Source organism: Cuculus canorus, chromosome 21, assembly GCF_017976375.1.
Source record: "Cuculus canorus isolate bCucCan1 chromosome 21, bCucCan1.pri, whole genome shotgun sequence".
In the NCBI taxonomy this organism is placed as follows: Eukaryota; Metazoa; Chordata; class Aves; order Cuculiformes; family Cuculidae; genus Cuculus; species Cuculus canorus.
The window spans coordinates 627,098-644,914 of record NC_071421.1 but is presented as its reverse complement, the minus strand read 5'-3'; the positions used below and the strand labels follow the sequence as shown (position 1 = coordinate 644,914).

General features: G+C 52.5%; 1 protein-coding gene across 8 annotated transcripts in view; it reads right to left on the bottom strand.

The window, feature by feature from the left end:
* SAMD11 (sterile alpha motif domain containing 11) overlaps positions 1-17,817 on the bottom strand; it is a 233,663-nt gene that overhangs the window by 17,803 nt on the left and 198,043 nt on the right. For all 8 annotated transcript variants that reach the window (XM_054085465.1, XM_054085468.1, XM_054085467.1 and 5 more), the window contains 2 exons: positions 16,000-16,164; positions 9,265-9,415 (listed from right to left, as the gene is read on the bottom strand). In XM_054085465.1, the coding sequence (XP_053941440.1) occupies positions 9,265-9,415; positions 16,000-16,164 (316 nt within the window). The remainder of the gene's footprint in view (positions 1-9,264; positions 9,416-15,999; positions 16,165-17,817) is intronic.

The following is a 17,817-nucleotide window of genomic DNA, read 5'->3' as shown; positions in this document are numbered from 1 at the left end:
CTGGAGAAGGGGTGGGTGATGCTGGCCAGACTGGGTAGAGCAGATGTGAGGTGGCAAGTAGGCTGGAGGAGGCAGGTTTGACCAGAAAGGAAGAGGATGATGCCCGGAAGCCAGACAGGCTTGCTTGGAGTAGGGGGGAAAGAAACAAAACAAAACAGAAAAGGCAGAAAAGGAGTAGGAACCAAGGTCTCTTCCATTAGTCAAATCTGCCCTGAGAGGCTGCAAGCAAACCTCTGCTTTCCGGCTGCACATCTCTTAATTCCTTTTGATGGCCACTTACAACATTATTACCTTCACCAGGGCATCTAGAGGCAAAGCCAAGTGCTGTGCCATTTATTTTCATTTTACAGTATCTCCCTATAAAATTTGCTCCAGGAGAGACTGGAGGGCAAGGGAGAGGGAGCAAGAAGGTGCATGAGACACTGCAACAAACAGACCACACGCGCAACCATGCCCTCCTGTCAGTGGAGGACGATGTGCGAGAGTGGGATAAGGCAAGAATCCCAGCCATCCATGCCCCTACCCCACACAGCTGGTGATGGATTCCCATCATGGTTCATTAAAAGCCAGGCAAGGACTCTTCGGGGATGAGGTGATCAAGAAAAAAATTCCTGTCCATTCCCTACATCTTCCCAGTGTAGTTTTATCCTCATTCTAGGTGACGCTGCCACGCACTGATCCACAGCACAGATTCCCCTCCAAAATTCCTCCTTCTCCCTACCCCTTGCCCATCTGCCTGTCTCCACTCCCCTTCCCCTGGCCATCTCCATCTCTCCTCCCCTCCTCCTTCCTCCCCTAGCTCTCCTCTAAACTAATTGCACAGCTCGCCGTGTCTGGAGGAGAGCCACAGATCGATCCGTCGCTGTTGAAATGTTAATGCTAATCGTATAACCGCTCCGCCAGCACCTCGCACTTCAGTGGCAGCTCCAATTAATCTCAGGTAACGCAGCGCGTGACCTTCGGCTCAGAGCCGGGGCAGCAGCCAAGCGATGCTTATGTAATTACACCATGAAGTGTGTAATCACCTGCCCTAATCCCCGAGGCCTCACAATTAGCCGAGGCCTCGGTCGCTGGGCTGCCAAGTGCTTTGCCACCCCGGACAGCCTGCAGATGAATAACGGACAATTAAAGCGGCATGACGGGGGCTAGGAGGTGTCCGTTCGATCGTAATTAGCTGTAATCATGGGGAGACGAGCCTGGCAGACGTGCTGGTCGTTTTATAAGAAGCAATTTAGGAAATCAAGTTGCTTTTAACCATTCTGTGGCCAGGCAAGCAGTGGTCGTGCCCTGCCTGCCTTTACATATGCAGAAAAGGGGATCCTATAGGAGAGAGAACAATGCCCAACAGCTCCAGGTGCTGGTGGCACACAGAAAGGCAATGCTAAAACCAAAAAGAGTTTCTTGATTTTAGCCAAGAAGATACAATCTGTTCTCAAGAAACATTATATTCACTGGGGACCGGGACTGGGCACTGGAAATTAAGAGGTTCTCCTGTTGGTGGCAGCCCAGTGTTAATGACAGGCTATTTTTATGCTTTTATGTTGCACCGCAGGGCATGACATTGACCTCTAAGGAATTCACATCTGTTCAAAAACCTGCAGTTCATTCCCTCTGTCCTCCCATCAGAGCGGTGCATATTCCCTGCCTCTCAGGGCCAGGCACTAACCCACACGTTGCACCGGCCAGTGAACGTGCCCCTGGCCAGGGAACGGGGACACTGGGGTGAAGCAATCGTTGCAGGACCCGATCAGCTCGGAAGGGGGTAAAGTTGTGAGAAGGGCTGCAAGAAACACATCAGAAGTGACTCGGAACATGAAAGGTCATTTCTGCTTACGTTACGCACACACAACACGTGCTGGGGATGTGTCCAAAGGTTTGGAAAATACAAGGAAACACGTTTACACATGCTGTCATCACACCGGCCTGACACAGCAAGACCACACGGAGACCACAGTGTGGTTCCCTCGGCAACACTGGAGCTCTCCACCAAATGTGGGCATAGAACAAAGCTGCTGTGTGAGGCCAGATGAACAGGACCGAGCAAAGGTCCCGTGACCGGCACTGTTTCACCCAAAGAGCCTGGTCTGATGTCAGAGAAGGGAGGCTGCGAATGGTGAAACGTGAAGCTGCACCTCTCCTGCCACCACCCTAATGCGCAGGACCAACCCTCAGCAGCAGAGAGCTTGGAAAGGAAGCAGGTATGCTCATAAATATCCAAGGACAAGGGACTCCTCTCCCTGCAGGCAGGCTGCCTCCCCAGCTCACACTGCAGAGTCCCCGTGGAGCAGCGCTTCACACCGCCTGCGCTGCAACAAGGACAGACGCTTTCTACCATCCCACAAACCCAAGCTCCTGGCCAGCCAGGCGGGGAACCTGTTGGAGCCCATCACTGCTCCCTTCCAGCCCATCTGCCTGATCCTCAGCATGGAAACCTGGCACCAGAGGGAGAGAATCCGCCCCGGCTGTGTTCTGGCACAGAGCTGGGATGCCCACCCAGGCTGCCTGGTACAGATAGAGCTAAGTGAGCTCAGAAATGAACTGGAAACCCGGGAGTAAAATGCCCCAAAGACCTTAACAAAGGCGACTGTGCTTTTAGACAGACGTATATCAAAACATAAACCTTTGCATCCTTTCCCAGGTACATATCAGCCTTCCCACTAATTTTCTTCCTCTTCCTCCTCCACCTCTCAGTGTAAGGGCTGAATTACAGGCTCATGCCCCGAGAATGTGAATTTAGCCCTTGGCAATCACATTTGATAAGACTTGTCCTTACCTTGCACAGAGCAATTCTGTGTTACCGTGTATTCCTCCCCTCACTCCCCCCTTTTCTTTCCCCCCCCAACATGCCAGCTGGAGGCTTGTGAGCAGGGCATTAGGGGATTTGCACTGCACACTGCTAAATTTGATATGTCCTTTAACAGGAGACAAATGGTTCACAAGGCTTAAAAAGTATCGACTTTTCTTTAACAATAAGCACTAATGGCCTTCAAATAATCAATATTTAAAGTCATTATGGGGTTACACATTATACTGTTAAAACCAAGGCTTTCACTTTAACCCCATCATACCCTCCCAAGCCCAGAGCAGCACTCCCCCTTGACTCGCTCCAAGCTCAAAAGAAAGGCTCGGAGCACAGGCTGTGACTGGAGATGAGAGAGGGTCAGGAAATGCAGATTGAAACCGGCAAGGCGTGGAAATAAATTTAGAACGGATGGAAGATGGGGCAAAAAAATAGAATGCATGAAAGCTCTGCTTTCTTCTGCTTTGCATTTGATAGGAAGAGACACTTTAAACCTGAGGTAATAGGCAAGCAGCACACAGCTCCTTGCTGGCTCACCATCCGCAGACACTTGTCTGTGCCAGAAAAGGAGAATAAATAAAATGAAAAGGCTTTCTAAAAAAGGTGTTTGGGGTTTCCAGGCAGAAATACTCATGTACTGGCCCTGGCCTTCTAGGGCAGCAACTGGGCTTGGCTGCAGGATGGATCTGGTTTATGCTGTCAGGGGAAATCACTCCCTCAAAGTCCAAACTAGTGTGAAAACCAAGTTAGTTCAATCGGGTCAAGCTCTTTGGCCTTCGCTCTGTTCACCCGGCTGGGATCTGGTGAGGAATCCTCCCAGTGCAAACATCAGAAATAGAGGGAGACAGCATTCAGAGCAGAGAGAGGGATAGGCAAGAGTAGGAGGAGAGAAAAGATGTGTCCAGAGGGGACAGGAGAACCTACCCAAGGAACCAGGAGTGAAAAGGAAAGGCTGCACGATGCAGGGGGAGGAATTAGACAGTGAAATTAGAAACGGTAGCAACAACAGACGGAAAGAACGCAATCCAAAAATCCTCGCTGGGTATTCCAGGCACATCTTTGCACAGAAAAGGACCTCTGGCTGATGGCAGTGTTTGTCAGCTTTCTGCAACAAAGGGCAACGAGTGCATCTTTAAGACCCTGTGGCTCCCACTCCCAGAAGAGTCTAGCCAAAGGGCTCAGCTCCCCAGGACCCCAGCAGGTCAAGATGCTCATGGTATCTCATGCAGGCATTATTTCTTGCTCCTTGGCATTCTTCCTGCCTTCACCCTATAGTTGTCTGCAGTCCTGGAAAATGAATCGTGTCCCTAGCACTTCTTATGGACAGTACCATCTATTACTAAAGCATCTGACTCAACACTTACCCTTTCTCCAACTATAACCAGCCTTACTCCCCCCCTGCAAGAGAGGGTCAGGTTCTCGCACACAAGACCCTGTGCCATACACTGCACACATGTGACCAAGCAACTCGTAGTACGGAATGGATGCATTGTATTTAGCCCACAAGCTTCACCACACTGATCACAGAATCACAGAATCACAGAATCACAAGGTTGGAAAGGACCCATTGGATCATCGAGTCCAACCGTTCCTAACACTCCCTAAACCATGTCCTTAAGTACTTCATCCACCCGTTCCTTAAACACCTCCAGGGAAGGCGACTCGACCACCTCCCTGGGCAGCCTGTTCCAGTACCCAATGACTCTTACTGTGAAGAATTTTTTTCTGATATCCAACCTGAACCTCCCCTGACGGAGCTTCAGGCCATTCCCTCTAGTCCTGTCCCCTGTCACTTGGGAGAAGAGGCCAGCTCCCTCCTCTCCACAACCTCCTTTCAGGTAGTTGTAGAGAGTAATAAGGTCTCCCCTCAACACGCTGCTCAACAGCTCATCCAGCCTGGCCTGAGCACCTGTGAAACCATGAAATCACAGAACGGTTTGGGCTGGAAGGGACTTCAAAAGCCCACCCAGTCCCCACCCCCTGCCATGGGCAGGGACACCTGCCCCTGGATCAGGGGCTCCAAGCCCCATCCAACCTGGCCTGGAACCCCTCCAGGGATGGGGCAGCCACCACTGCTCTGGGCACCCTGGGCCAGGGCTTCCCCATCCTCACAGCAAAAATATTTCTTCCTAAGATCTCGTCTTTATCTCCTCTCTTTCAGCTTAAAACTGTTCCCATCGTCCTATCCCTGCACTCCCTGATCAAAAGCTCCTCCTCAGCTTTCCTGGAGCCCCTTTCAGCATTGGAAGCTGCTCTAAGGTCTCCCTGGAGCCTTCTCTTCTCCAGGCTGAACAACTCAAACTCTCTCATATGGGAGGTGCTCCAGCCCTGGGATCATCTCCATGGCCCTCCATTTGCAGGGTGTAGCATTTTTCCTGTAAAATGGGGTGAATCCAAGTGTTCCCCAGGCTGCATACACGCACGCCTGCTCTGCCAGAATCGGTCTGCTCACTCCAAAGCCCAGGGTACAACCAGCAGGTCAAGATGCAAGTTCTGCCACGTCTGCCAGAAGATGAGCGCCTTGGGTACGAATACGCAAGGCTAAACGACCCCAGCAAAACCAAGTACATTGTCAACAGAGTTGGGAGACAAGATCCAAAGAGCAGGATCCAAGCCACTCTGTCTCTGCATGGCGCAGCCACCTGCCACTTCTGCAGGAGACACAGCCGCGTGGAGAAGGGAATTACTCCAGGCTGGAGTAATTACACTGGCACCTTTTAGTTTTACCCTTTCCTCTTCCAAGTCTTTTTATAACATGGAACTCAACAGCCTATTCAAACAAACCACCAGGGCATAGCGCTCTATAATCCAAGCCTGAATCAAACAGAGAAGGATCTAGGAAACCAGAACTGTGAAACCAAATGGATTCTCAAGCTTGCAGCTTGAGTCTACTTCTGACCAGACGTACCAGTTTTATTAAGCCTCCTCAACAGATGAGGAAGCTGGAGCCATGAGATGAAGGGACAACTACTCTGTTAAGGACCCTGGAACCTGGTCCAGGCTAATTCATGTTCAGTGTGCCTGTGTACATCCCCTTCAGAGCCAGCACCCACCCGCCTGCCTTCTGCTCAGCATCATTAAACCCACCAGCCTGTTTCTGACCAACAGAGACAGATGCTAACCAGCTGATGAATGTCTGAACACACCTATCTTCCGAAATGTTCCCTGTATCAGACTCATCACTCACCTCTTCGCACCTAGAAACTGGAAAACTGTACCTGTAGTTCCCACCAGCTGGCAAAGGTCTCCCCATTCCCACCTCTGCCAAAACAGCAGCGCTGCCCTGATAAAACAAACCGGGTCACCACAATGGGGTTTCCCCCTCGCCAGACGTGAAGACCAAGATCTGAAGTGGCTGATTCTTCTTGCCCACAAAGCTGCTGCGCTTGAGCGCTGACCCAATCCCTCCAGGTCTCTCAACAGGAAGCTGAAATGGAGTTTTAACATCATGCCAAACAGTTCACATGCCCGTACATCGTGTGTTATTACTTCTGCTCTAGGGAAAAGAGATGCTATAAATCTACCTACAGTTTGCTTATGAACATGAGCCAGCTTCCTCCGTTGCCTTCTCCTCTGTCAGTGTCTGCCTGAACCTTTTAAAATTTCTATACCTTCATAATAAAGGTGCACAGAGGCTGCTTTGATTTACCCTGTTGACAAAGACCATGGCAGCGAAGTACAAAACCCAAGGCTAACAGCAACAGAGCGACAGAGGATGGGGAGAAATTAACCCATACGGCACTTCACAGTAAGTGGCCACGGCTTCTCCTGGCATGCCAAACCCGCCCATGGTGTTTTGGCGAAGGAGCAAGAACCAGTTTGGATGTGACAACTCCATCCAGGCCACTTCTGAGTGGGAACAGAGAGGTACATGCCAACCCTCAGTGACACTCAGGTGGCTGCTGACCTCTGGGAAGAAATAACAATCACGTGAACCAATACCAAGCAGACTTACTAAGCTATGACTACGGGACAGAGCTGTGGTTTCCCAGCAGGACTTCCCATCTCCGCTAAGCGAGGATTATCACACCTGAGAGCCTGGCCAAGGGCAGGCACAGGGCTTCTCATACATTCCCTGTGGAAAGAGATGGCTGCTGAGAAAACAGGCGGTCCAGGCTGCCACGCCTTGGAATGATGGAAGAAGAAAGCATGGGACATGCCCAGCCAGGTCCACCACAGTGATGTTTCACATGGTTTGTCCCAAAACTCCTTTGAGAACTGCACTGCCCAGGCATTTAGAGCAGGTCAGCAGGTCCCATATGTACAGGCCAAGGTAGGAGCAGCGTTGGAAAATATCACTGGGGCTGATAATGTCCTACAAGCCTTGTTTCAGCCTGCAAGCTCACGGACAGAAACAAGACTACAGAGCATGCAGCACAGAGAAAAAGATAGCTTCTTTGTTTCACTCCCACCAACACAGCCAGGAGCTGGTCTTGCTTACAGACAAACAACTAGACCTCTGTAAGAGGGTGCAAATATCCTTGCTCCACACAACATGCCACACTATACAGCTTGTTGAACTGAGGTGCTCAAAGGCCTTCCCAAACATTAAGAACAATTTGCTTTCAAAACATTAACCCCTGTAACCACGCAGCAAGGGAAACTGAGACACAGAACAACTCTTGCGAACTTGACCCAAGGTCCTACAGATACTTCTTTCTTTTTTTTTTTCTTCCCCCACCTCACCTTGCCAGGATTTCCCTTTCACTTATGTCAACACAACTAATTGTCGGGCTGCCTGGAGAACTGAATCGAGATAAAAAGCAGCAGTCTTTTCCAACTGTAACTCCTGGACTTCAGTCTGTCCCAAGCTAGCAAGAAACTTCTCTCTCCCTCCCATAACCGAGGAGGAACACCAGCCCTAACTCCAGTTCTCTGCTTAAACTGCTAGATAACACCCTCTTCCCAAAGGATTTACCGCTTCCCAGCCTAGCCCAGCTTCATGAGCTACACCACCTGTCTGGCAGTGGGAAGTACCTCTGGATTCTGTACTCATCAAATTCGCTTTCAATTTGCCCCTCCTATACGCAGCACCTCCCCTTAAGAACCTCCACCCTTCCGTACATGCCTTTCTAGCCAGGCCTCCGGCTGGCCTGGCACTTCTCCAGGCCACACATAGCTGAAGAAACGTTCCCGATGCCTGGCTGCACTGAAACTCATCTCTCTCTGCATTCCTTGCAGGTCTGCCTTACAATCCGGGTGGACTGGGTTGGATTTTATTAGGTGGGTTAGCCAAAGTACATCCTGTAGGAGAAAGGTTTTCCAGGTCTGCGCAGCCCCTACGCATTGCAAACCCGTTGATCAGAAAGAAGGAAAACCAGACAAGGCTATAAATGGAGGTGGAACAACTCTGACCCCAACACACACGCGTGCACACTACAGAAATAATATTGAAGCCTGCCCCCACCCCAAGATGAAAGCAAAGAAAGTCCAAATCCTAGAGCCTTCCACGACTTGTCTCACGATACCCAGAGCCTCTGCATCCCTGTGGCTGCCAGGCCCTCCTCCCACCTTTGCTATCCTTGTCAGAAACGCACGCAGCTTTAATTTAATTTCCTTCTGAAGTTCTTGATTGCAGAGGGAATGGCTTGTGGCACAGAGCAAGATAAATGAGCTAGAATTTCCGGGGGGGGGGGGGGGGGGGGGGGGGGGGGGGGGGGGGGAGGGCGGGCAAGAGAGGGAAAAATCAGCTTTTCAGCGCTCCTATCAGTAGTCAAGGGAAGCTGTGCCTCCTCCTTCCTTAAGAAACAAAATTTCTTCTGTTTCTATTTCGTCCTAGAGCATTTGTTCTCTCTCACTAACCTGTGATGCTAGAAAAGGCGAACTTCTTAACCTGCTCTGTGCCTAAGAACAGGTTAAAGTGTAGCACCTAAGGGAGTGCAGAGAAGGGATTCAAGATGAAAGAGGGGAGATTGAGATGAGATCTTAGGAAGAAATGTTTTCTCGTGAGCGTGGGGAGGCCCTGGTCCAGGTTGCCCAGAGCAGTTGTGGCTGCCCCATCCCTGGAGGGGTTCAAGGCCACGCTGGATGGGGCTTGGAGCCCCTGAGCCATGGGGAGGTGTCCCTGCCCACAGCAGGAGGATTGGAACTGGATGGGCTTTTGAGTTTCCTTCCACTCAAACCACTCTATGATTCTATCCATGCTGGAAGGCCAAGGCAGGAGTGGGACTGTTCCCAGCAGCCACCAAGCACAGATCTCCCCTCTTCGAGTGCAGACATCCCAGCATGCACACACACACCACCACACTCTGGCACCAGCGTAATGCTCAAGGGAAACGTTAATGCATGATAGGGGCAAACCAAGCCTGCCCACCCCTCCCAGATCCTTGCAGACACCTTTCCAGACTGGTGCACCCCAATCCCAAAGTTGACTCCTCCCAGATCCTCCCACAGTACCAGAGCAAAGCCCACCCTGAGGCTGGGGAGAGACACCGCCAGCCCTTCCCCATCCCTTGCCACTGTACCTCTCGGGGAAGTGGGTGTCCCTGTGCTGGGGGAGACCCTGCTTCCTCCGCTGGCTGGAAGAGTTGCTGGCCGAGGGGATGTGTGCTTCCATCGCGCCAGGGTTGCGTGCTGCTGCCGCCGCTGCCACCTCTTGCCGTGCCCGGAGGAGATCTGGGAAGAAGGGAAGGGATGAGCGGCTGCTGCCTGATCTGGACACCCCAGAGCCACACAGGCACCCACCACCCACCCACCCTCCACTGCGGGGGCTGCACTGGCTCTCCCACCTGCAGCCGCAGCTCCCCATGTGACAAGGGCTGCTGTGGGGGCTGTGCCCACCCGGTCCTGGGGCTGCTCCCATCCCTCCCTGCAGCCCCCCAGGGGAGAGGGGCTGCTCCCACCCTGTCCCATTCCTCCCCGCAGTCCCTGGGTGGCTGAAGCTGCTGCGGGGGCTGTTGCCATCCCGTCTTGTCCCTCCCCACAGCCCCCAGGCGACTGGGGCTGCTCCTGGCTCCCTAAGGGGGACAGAGGCTGCCGCAAGGGCTGCTCCCATCCCTTCCCTCCCGCAGCCCCCCGGGCACAGGGGCTGCTCCCGGCTCCCTCCAGGCAACAGAGGCTGCTGCTGGGGCTGCTCCCGTCCTGTCCCGTTCCTCCGCGCAGACCCTGGGCGACAGGGAGCTGCTTCCATCGTGTCCCGTCCTTCCTCACAGACTCTGTGTGGCTGGGGCTGCTCCTGTCCTGTCCCTCCCCGCAGCCCCCAGGTGACAGGGTCTGCTCCTGGTTCCCTGCAGGCGACAGGAGCTGCTGGAGCTGCTCCAGTCCCATCCTGTCCCTCCCCGCAGCTCTCCGGGTGACAAGGGGTGCTCCCGGCTCCCCAGGGGGGAACACGGGCTGTTGCTGGGGCTGCTCCCCCGGGCAATTGGGGCTGCTTCCACCCCTTCCCTCCTGCAGCCCCGCGGCTGACAGGGACTGCTGCCAGGGCTGCTCCCACCCTGCTCCATCCTATCCCGTCCCTCCCCGCACCCCCCATGCACCAGGGGCTGCTCCCAGCTCCCTGCAGGCGACAGATGCTGCTGCTGGAGCTGCTCCTATCCCGTCCCGTCCCATCTCGTCCCTCCCCGCAGCCCCCCGGGCGACAGGGGCTGCTCCCGGCTCCCTGCAGGCAACGGCAGCGGCTGCTGGAGCTGCTTCCACGCCATCCCGTCCCTCCCTGCAGACCTCCCTGGCAACTGGGGCTGCTCCTGTCCCATCCCGTCGCGTCCCGTCCCTCCCGGCTCCCCCGGGGGACACGGGCTGCTGCAGGGAACGCTCGCGTCCCGCCCCGTCCCCCGCCGCGGAGCGGAGCTGGGGGGGAAGGAGGGGACCCCGCGGTCCCCGGGCACTCACCGGGCTCTGCCCCGGATCCGCCTCCACCGCCACGGGAGCCTGGCAGCGGAGGAAATTGTGCAACTACGGGAGGGGGTGGATTGCTGTTTAATTGCCTTCCTGTTGGAGGGAGGGAAGGAGGGAGGGAAGGAAGGAGGGAGGCTAAAAGGAAAAAGAGGCTTTTCCCTCCCCTCTCCCGGTCCCACTCGAGTCCAGCCGTGCCCAGAGGGAGAGAAGCTCGGGGAAGCTCCCGAGAGAACAGCCACCTCCTCCTGCCCGCAGGACCCTCGCTGAGCGCCGCCGATTCCAGCTGGCTCGGCACCCAGGACCCCCGGCGGGGCAGCATCTCCCCCTCCGAAGCCTCCCCTGCCCCAGCATCTGCCCCTCCGCCGCCCCCTCCGCCCCAGCACCTCCTGCCACTGCCAAAAGCAGGGGGTCAGATGCTTCAAATGAAATGTAAGAGCTGTCCCCTTGTACTCAACGTTGATGAGGCTGTCCCTTGAGCCCTGGGTTCCGTTTTGAGCCCCTCACCACAAGAAGCTATCTAAAAGACGTACAGGTGTGGCACTCGGGCATGGTTTGGCGGTGGAGTTGGCAGCATTAGGTTTACAATTAGACTTGATGATCTTAAAGGTCTTTTCCAACCTAAACTATTCTGTGATTCTGTGGATGGGAGGTCATTTCCCTACCCTCTCAGCCAAGGAGCACCCATTCCACGGTGGACATCAACACAGACAAGTTGCCCTGTGATGGACAATGCAGGCCAGATACACCATAAGCACACAATAGTGGGGATCAAAGCATAGCCCAAGGAAAAGCAGGCGATGAAGCACAGCCAACTTGCTATGCCATTTCCTTCTCACGGAAGAACACAGCTGGACAGACCCATGAGAAGGTCTGGTGACATGGACGCCCATACCAGCTGTACCAAAAGAGGCTTTTTCCAGAGTGCTACTCTCACAGTTCAGCATCAGGAGGTCCTTAGCTCCCATAGCTATTTGAAAACACCCTATACACAGCTTGCTTATGCCCTACAACAAAACCTCCGCTGCCCTTCACGTGCTACATGGGAAACAGACACGCAAGGTGCACGCTTAGAGGAACCTCATTCACATGTTCACCGTGCGCTGCTCTGCAAAAGGAAATGAAAACACAGCTGGAGAGCAAAGGAGTGGAAGATTTATCTCAGTGAACACTCCATGATGAGGATCAGCTCGCTTAGAGATCTCAAAGCACCTCACATCCAGCAGCATCGTACTCCTTTCCCCACAACTGATTCATAAAGTCAGGTTAACCTAAGAGCACTGCATGACCCTGGTTGAGGATATGCTTCCCATCTCATAGAACAGTTTGGGTTGGGAAGGAACTTAAAGGTCATCCAGTTCTAACATCTCCCACTGGACCACGTTGCTCAAGGCCCCAACCCACGTGGCCTTGAACACTTCCAGGGATGGGGCATCCACAACTTCCCTGGGCAGGGGCTCTTTACAAGGGCACGGAGTGACAGGACGAGGAGGAATGGCTTCAAATTGGAGAGGTGAAGATTTAGATCAGACATTAGGAAGAAATTCTTCATGATGAGGGTAGGGAGGCCCTGGCCCAGGTTGCCCAGAGCAGTGGTGGCTGCCCTATCCCTGGAGGGGTTCCAGGCCAGGATGGATGGGGCTTGGAGCAACTGGATCCAGTGGGAGGTGTTTCTGCCTGTGGAAGGGGGTGAAACTGGATGGGCTTTAAGGCCCCACACAACCCAATCCATTCTATCATCTATGATTAAAATGCTGTACAATTTTGAAGTACAAAAGTATGTAAGAAAGAGCGAAACAACAAACCCCATCGGATAGCATAAAAAAGCCTCTAGAATTCTCCGAGCCAGGGCCCGTGCACCTTCAATGTTTATAAATTAATTATCTGAAAAACCCAGGTCACTCCTTATTGCCACAGCGCCTGTAATTTAGAAGTCTGGCGTGCTGCCAGTTCCAGAAGCTGCATTGATCCTGAATGACCGCAACAAACCCCCACACGCACAGCCAGCTCTCCTCTCTTCTCTCTCTCCCTCTCCATCCTCCCCTTCCCCTGTGCCCCTACCCCCTTGCACAGTCGTTGTCCCGTCCCCCCCTCCCCCCGAGGATCTGTTATTTACAATCCTGCACTCTGACAGTTGGGAAATCACATTGATTGACAGCGGGACGCTGGCGGATGGAGGTTCCAGGCATCGAGACAGACTGAATTCAGAATGTGGGATGAATGCCACTGGGAGAATGGGGGTGGATGAGAGGGGGGAGGGGGTGAAAAGCAATTAAAAAAAAAAAAAGATTTCTAAATTATTAACATTTTTTAAATTATTAATGTTATTGGTGCCTCCATGTGAGCCCGCAGATAAACTGCGCTTTGTACTGGCACTAATAATTTATAGCCCGACCAGAGCCCTGCGGTGTGGAGACAATCCAAAACACACCAAGTTTTGTCTTGTCAATGTTACACGAGAGAGCCTGTCCGTGCAGACTCCTCTTCTCTCTCTGCCCACCCCAAAACCTCGGTGTGACCCCTCCCCTAGCGAACGCTGAGGAGCCAGTTTAATCACAATCATAAAAGCTACGTCAAGCTTTTAAGGTAATGAGCCTCTTTGCTCACTCCATGGAGAGAAGGGGGTGATGCCAGCTGTTCCGCAGAACACGTTCTGTTTGCGTGTCTGCATCTGCACGTCAAGCAGCCACCCGGTGCCCCAGTTAACTGCGCTGTCATGACTGAACTTCGACCATACTGGTCCACAGACAAGTTTTGTGCCAAGAAAATGCTCTGTTGTATCCCACACGGTTTGCACAGACCTGCAAGTCATCGTTGACCATGCAGCATTTGCATGTCTGCCTGCGTTACCTATTCGTGCAAGACATACGTTGTCCTCTCGCGTTCTGTGCTCTCATCATCGCACGCATCTGTGGAAACCCCAGCCCTTCGGTGCGTGGCTTTGCCCCACGCATATGTACCTCGCTTGCAGGAGTTTGCATCTCTGTAGATGCCCAGGACAGCTCACCACCACCCACAGAAGCACATGCCCTGTCTCAGTGCCGGTTTATGCCACGCCTTTGCTGATCAGCAAATCCTTACTCCACAGTGAAAGCAATCGCCTCTTGCCCCTAGAGAAGCCAATCAAATCAGAGTGGAAAAGAAGACAGCTCCTTCATTAACTTAACAAGGAGCCTTGGGGATTTACACTCTGGACTAGAGATTCTCTTCCAGCTCTGTCTGGATGCTTTGCAGATGCTGCTCCCATCACCCAGACAGGTACTTATCAGCCCTCCACACCTCCAAGCAACACGCGGCTACAGATTCTTGCTAGCAGTGATTTGCAGTGACGCTTCAACCCTTTGCTTCCAACACTGGAACAGCATCACCTTTCTGTCTCCCTGGCTTCACCAGCTCCAGACAGCTGAGTCCTTCCCCTCACTTGTGCAACCAGGACTTGGGTACCAGGCACTGCTGGACTCTGGACCAAGCCGAGCCAGACCCCGCAGGCTTTGTTCGCCCAACGGCAGGTGGAGGGATGCTTGTGGCTCATGCACCTTGCCAAGCGGAACCCGTAACTGCCTGGTGCCCCCTTTAGGCACAGCGCAGGAGCCTGCAGCCGAGCAGGATTTAGCCAGCTTCCACCCAGGCAAAACCCACCAGCAATCCTTCAAATTCACATGAGACCTGTTAGAGCCTGGTATCACAGGACCCATGTCCTCTCAGGACACCACTCCAGTACCAGGACAAGGCTTCAAGACCAGGTTTGGGATTTTCCCCTCCTTGCATTAACACAACCGTACAAGCACCAGCCTCCTTTTAAGGAATATAATGGCAGCATCATCCCTTGAACACAGAAATCAGTGCAGGAACACTCCTGTGCTGCTACAGCCTAGAAAAAGCAGACAGGCAGGCACAGAGGCACGACGGGCAGTGCACACAACAGGCATTAAATAAAGAAGTGAGAGGTCTCTCTCAGCTATCTCTAGCGCCCAGCTCCACCTCAGAGGGCCACACCATCCTGGGACAGCCTGGGGACAATTTCTTAGTGCTAGAAGGACCTACAGGGTCCTTAAGACAATTCTCTGAAGAAGTCCTCACCAAGTGGGCATACACTGGGTATGGAAGAAGTTCTCTCTCTTTCAACAACCCATACCTTCACTTCTCAGCAGATCTGGTTCTGGCCGCTGAAGGACCAGATCAACCCTTGATGATGCAAACAACTGTTTTCAGTAGATGAAACCATGGACAATCCTGTCCTGTGGACTTCAGCAGCTGCCTACTAAGCTGTCTTCACTGCCACTTAGCCTCATCTGCATATTCTAGCTGTCCATAAAATCACAAGACATCTAATTCTCTTTAGAGAGAATTAGATAAAAGGTCTTTAACACCAATGTACACTATGTCTGTGTGCAGCAACCTAAACCTGGCACTATCAATGCTTAACTAAATCTTGTAACATCATCTGGCTGTTTCAGATCACATCACTAACTGGCAGGAGTATCTGGCACTGTCTACATCACATGCCCCCGCATCACATTATGCCAGTACTCATTCCCCTTGCTCCACACTGTGACCCAAATAAGACTTAAATCACAGACTGACACGAAACAAAGGAAGAAAAGGACTACCCTGCTACTGCCAAAAAACAGTTGTGAAGTTGCAGCTAGTCTATTCCTGTAAACAAATGTCCCACAGACAGGTACAGAAGGCATCAGCATTTATAGATGGTTGAGGGCAAACGCCCCCACTGAGATGGTGGGAGAAACAGTCTCTAGGAAACTCTTTGGCACCCTCTGTATTCATTGCATGATGAACATGCAACACTGAATGTTCATGACATTCACGAACATGATGATGATTTGAGGGCTGGAGCACTTCTGCTAGGAGGACAGGTTGAGAGAGTTTGGGTTGTTCAACCTGGAGAAGAGAAGGCTCTGGGAAGACCTTAGAGCAGCTTCCAGTACCTGAAGAGGGCTACAAGAAAACCGGGAACGGGCTTTTTACAAGGGCATGGAGTGATGCGATAAGGGAAAATAGCTTTAAATTAGAGAGAAGGAAGATTTAGATTGGACATTAGGTAGGAATTTTTCATGATGAGGGTAGTGAAGCTCTGGCACAGTTTAGCCAGGGAAGTTGTGGCTGCCCCATCCCTGGAGGTGTTCAAGGCCAGGCTAGAAGGGGTTTGGAGCACCTTGATCCAGTGGGAGGTGTCTCTGCCCATGGCAGGGGGTTGGACCTGGATGGGCTTTAAGGTCCCTTCCAACCCAAACCATTCAGTGATCCTATGATAAATCCTCCTCATGAGCACACAGGGGTTAAGAGTCATCTTACAAGACTTATAGCAAAAGGCAAAGTGAGCCTCTTCTCCCACTGCTAAGAGCCCATACCTCCATGGCTGGGCACTGCCATGCTATTGGCCAGCTGGTAGAGCCGTTGTTGCTGCTGCTCTTCAAACGTGCCATGTTCATTAAGTGCTGACATCATGCGTCTGTAGTGCTCCTCCGGGGTCATCTGAGTCACCGAGTCCTCAAGCAGAGGCGTGTGGGAGTTTTCTGAAGAGCAGAAAATTTTGGTTTTTATTGAAGACAAATACAGCAGCAAATCACATAAGTACAAGGACAATGCAAAGAGAAAAAGGGTAGAGGGACATTAGCACTATTTCCCACATCTTCATGGTGCACCCCCTGAACTTGATGTACCAAGCTGCCAAATGCAGCTCTCTTTGCATGATCAACCATTACATGCAGTCAAGTCACACCTACAACTTGCTAAACCTCCAAACATGGGCACGCTTAGAAGAGAAAACTCTACAGCTTCGATTGCCACAGCATCCAAAAAACTGACAAACATCTGCCCCCGCTCCAAGTGATAAGGATTGTAACAACACAAAATTACCAGCCTACTCTCTACCCTCAAGGTGGCAAAGAGGACAGGCAGGATGGAAGAGTTCACCAAGCTCTCACCCTTTCATCTTGGGGCACAGGCGTTCTTTTTTCCAACTAATACCTGATCAGACACGCATCTCCTTCCCCCACCTTTCCAAGCAAAGACACAATAATGCGCGAGACATTCGCATCCAGCACAGGTGATGCTGACAACCACACAACGGACAGTGGTGACAGCTCACCCACCCAGCTCTGGAGGAAAGACACAAAAGCAGGCTGTTTCAGTTCTGTACACGCGGTTGAGCACCTTGAGGTGCTCCCTCTGCACCCACCATGCCTGCACCTCCATCTTCCTGGACCTCCTGCTTTGAGGAAGGCCCTGCCTGCTCCCTGGGCAGGAGGGATCCCAGTCTGACAATCAGGGAGATAAAACCACAGAGGCTTTATGTTTACTGTAAGCAGAACTCAGAGTAATTACCATTCTCCGCCTTGGCAGTGGCTGCTCTAACACTACCTTATCTTGGATCTTCCCTACAGGCAAAGCCTTTTCATTACTCAGAGAGGAACTCCCAGCAACAATCTGAACAGGCAGAAGGGAAGGGAGGGGGTAGGACGGGCTCTCCCCATACTGCAGTCACAAGACCACCGCTGCGCTCAGCGAATGACAAGACCACCCTACCGTGTGCCCCAGATTCCTGCTCCTCCATCCACCTCACTGCACAGAGTCCCTCAGGGATCATGGCAGGTGACTCTGCTGACAGGCTGGCTCTGCATTGAAGGTGGTGGCTCTGAGCACAGACCAGCATCAGCACCGTGACCAACACACGGGCAACTGGACATCTGGCTGGGAAGAGATCTGTGGATCTTTCCCACGTGAAAGGTCCCTAAGCATGCTATCAGAAACCTGTGGCAAACAAGTACAGTCCAAGAGACCTGTACCTTCAGGACTGGGTCACTTCTGCCCTGGCCAGAATAAGGAGCTGTTAGTGCCAAGTGCTGTCTGCCACCAAACTCATTAAGCAAGTATTCAGGGGCTCAAATTTTGGGGATGCAACCTTCATGTGTCATAATGAAGCCACATCCTCCCCAAAACGTAGGAGGAGCTAATAACAATAATAAAAGAGCCTGAGCTGCCCGAAGTTTCAACAAAAAAGGGTTGCACCACCAGCTGCCAAGGCTTCCTCTGCAAAAGGGGTCTTCAGTGCCCTCCAACTCAGCTCTGCAAGGAACCTCCATTGGCATAGCAAGTCAGAGCCGTATCTGCTGCCAGCGATCTCTACCCCAGCACCATTCATCTGCATCTCGGTGACCACAGGCTTC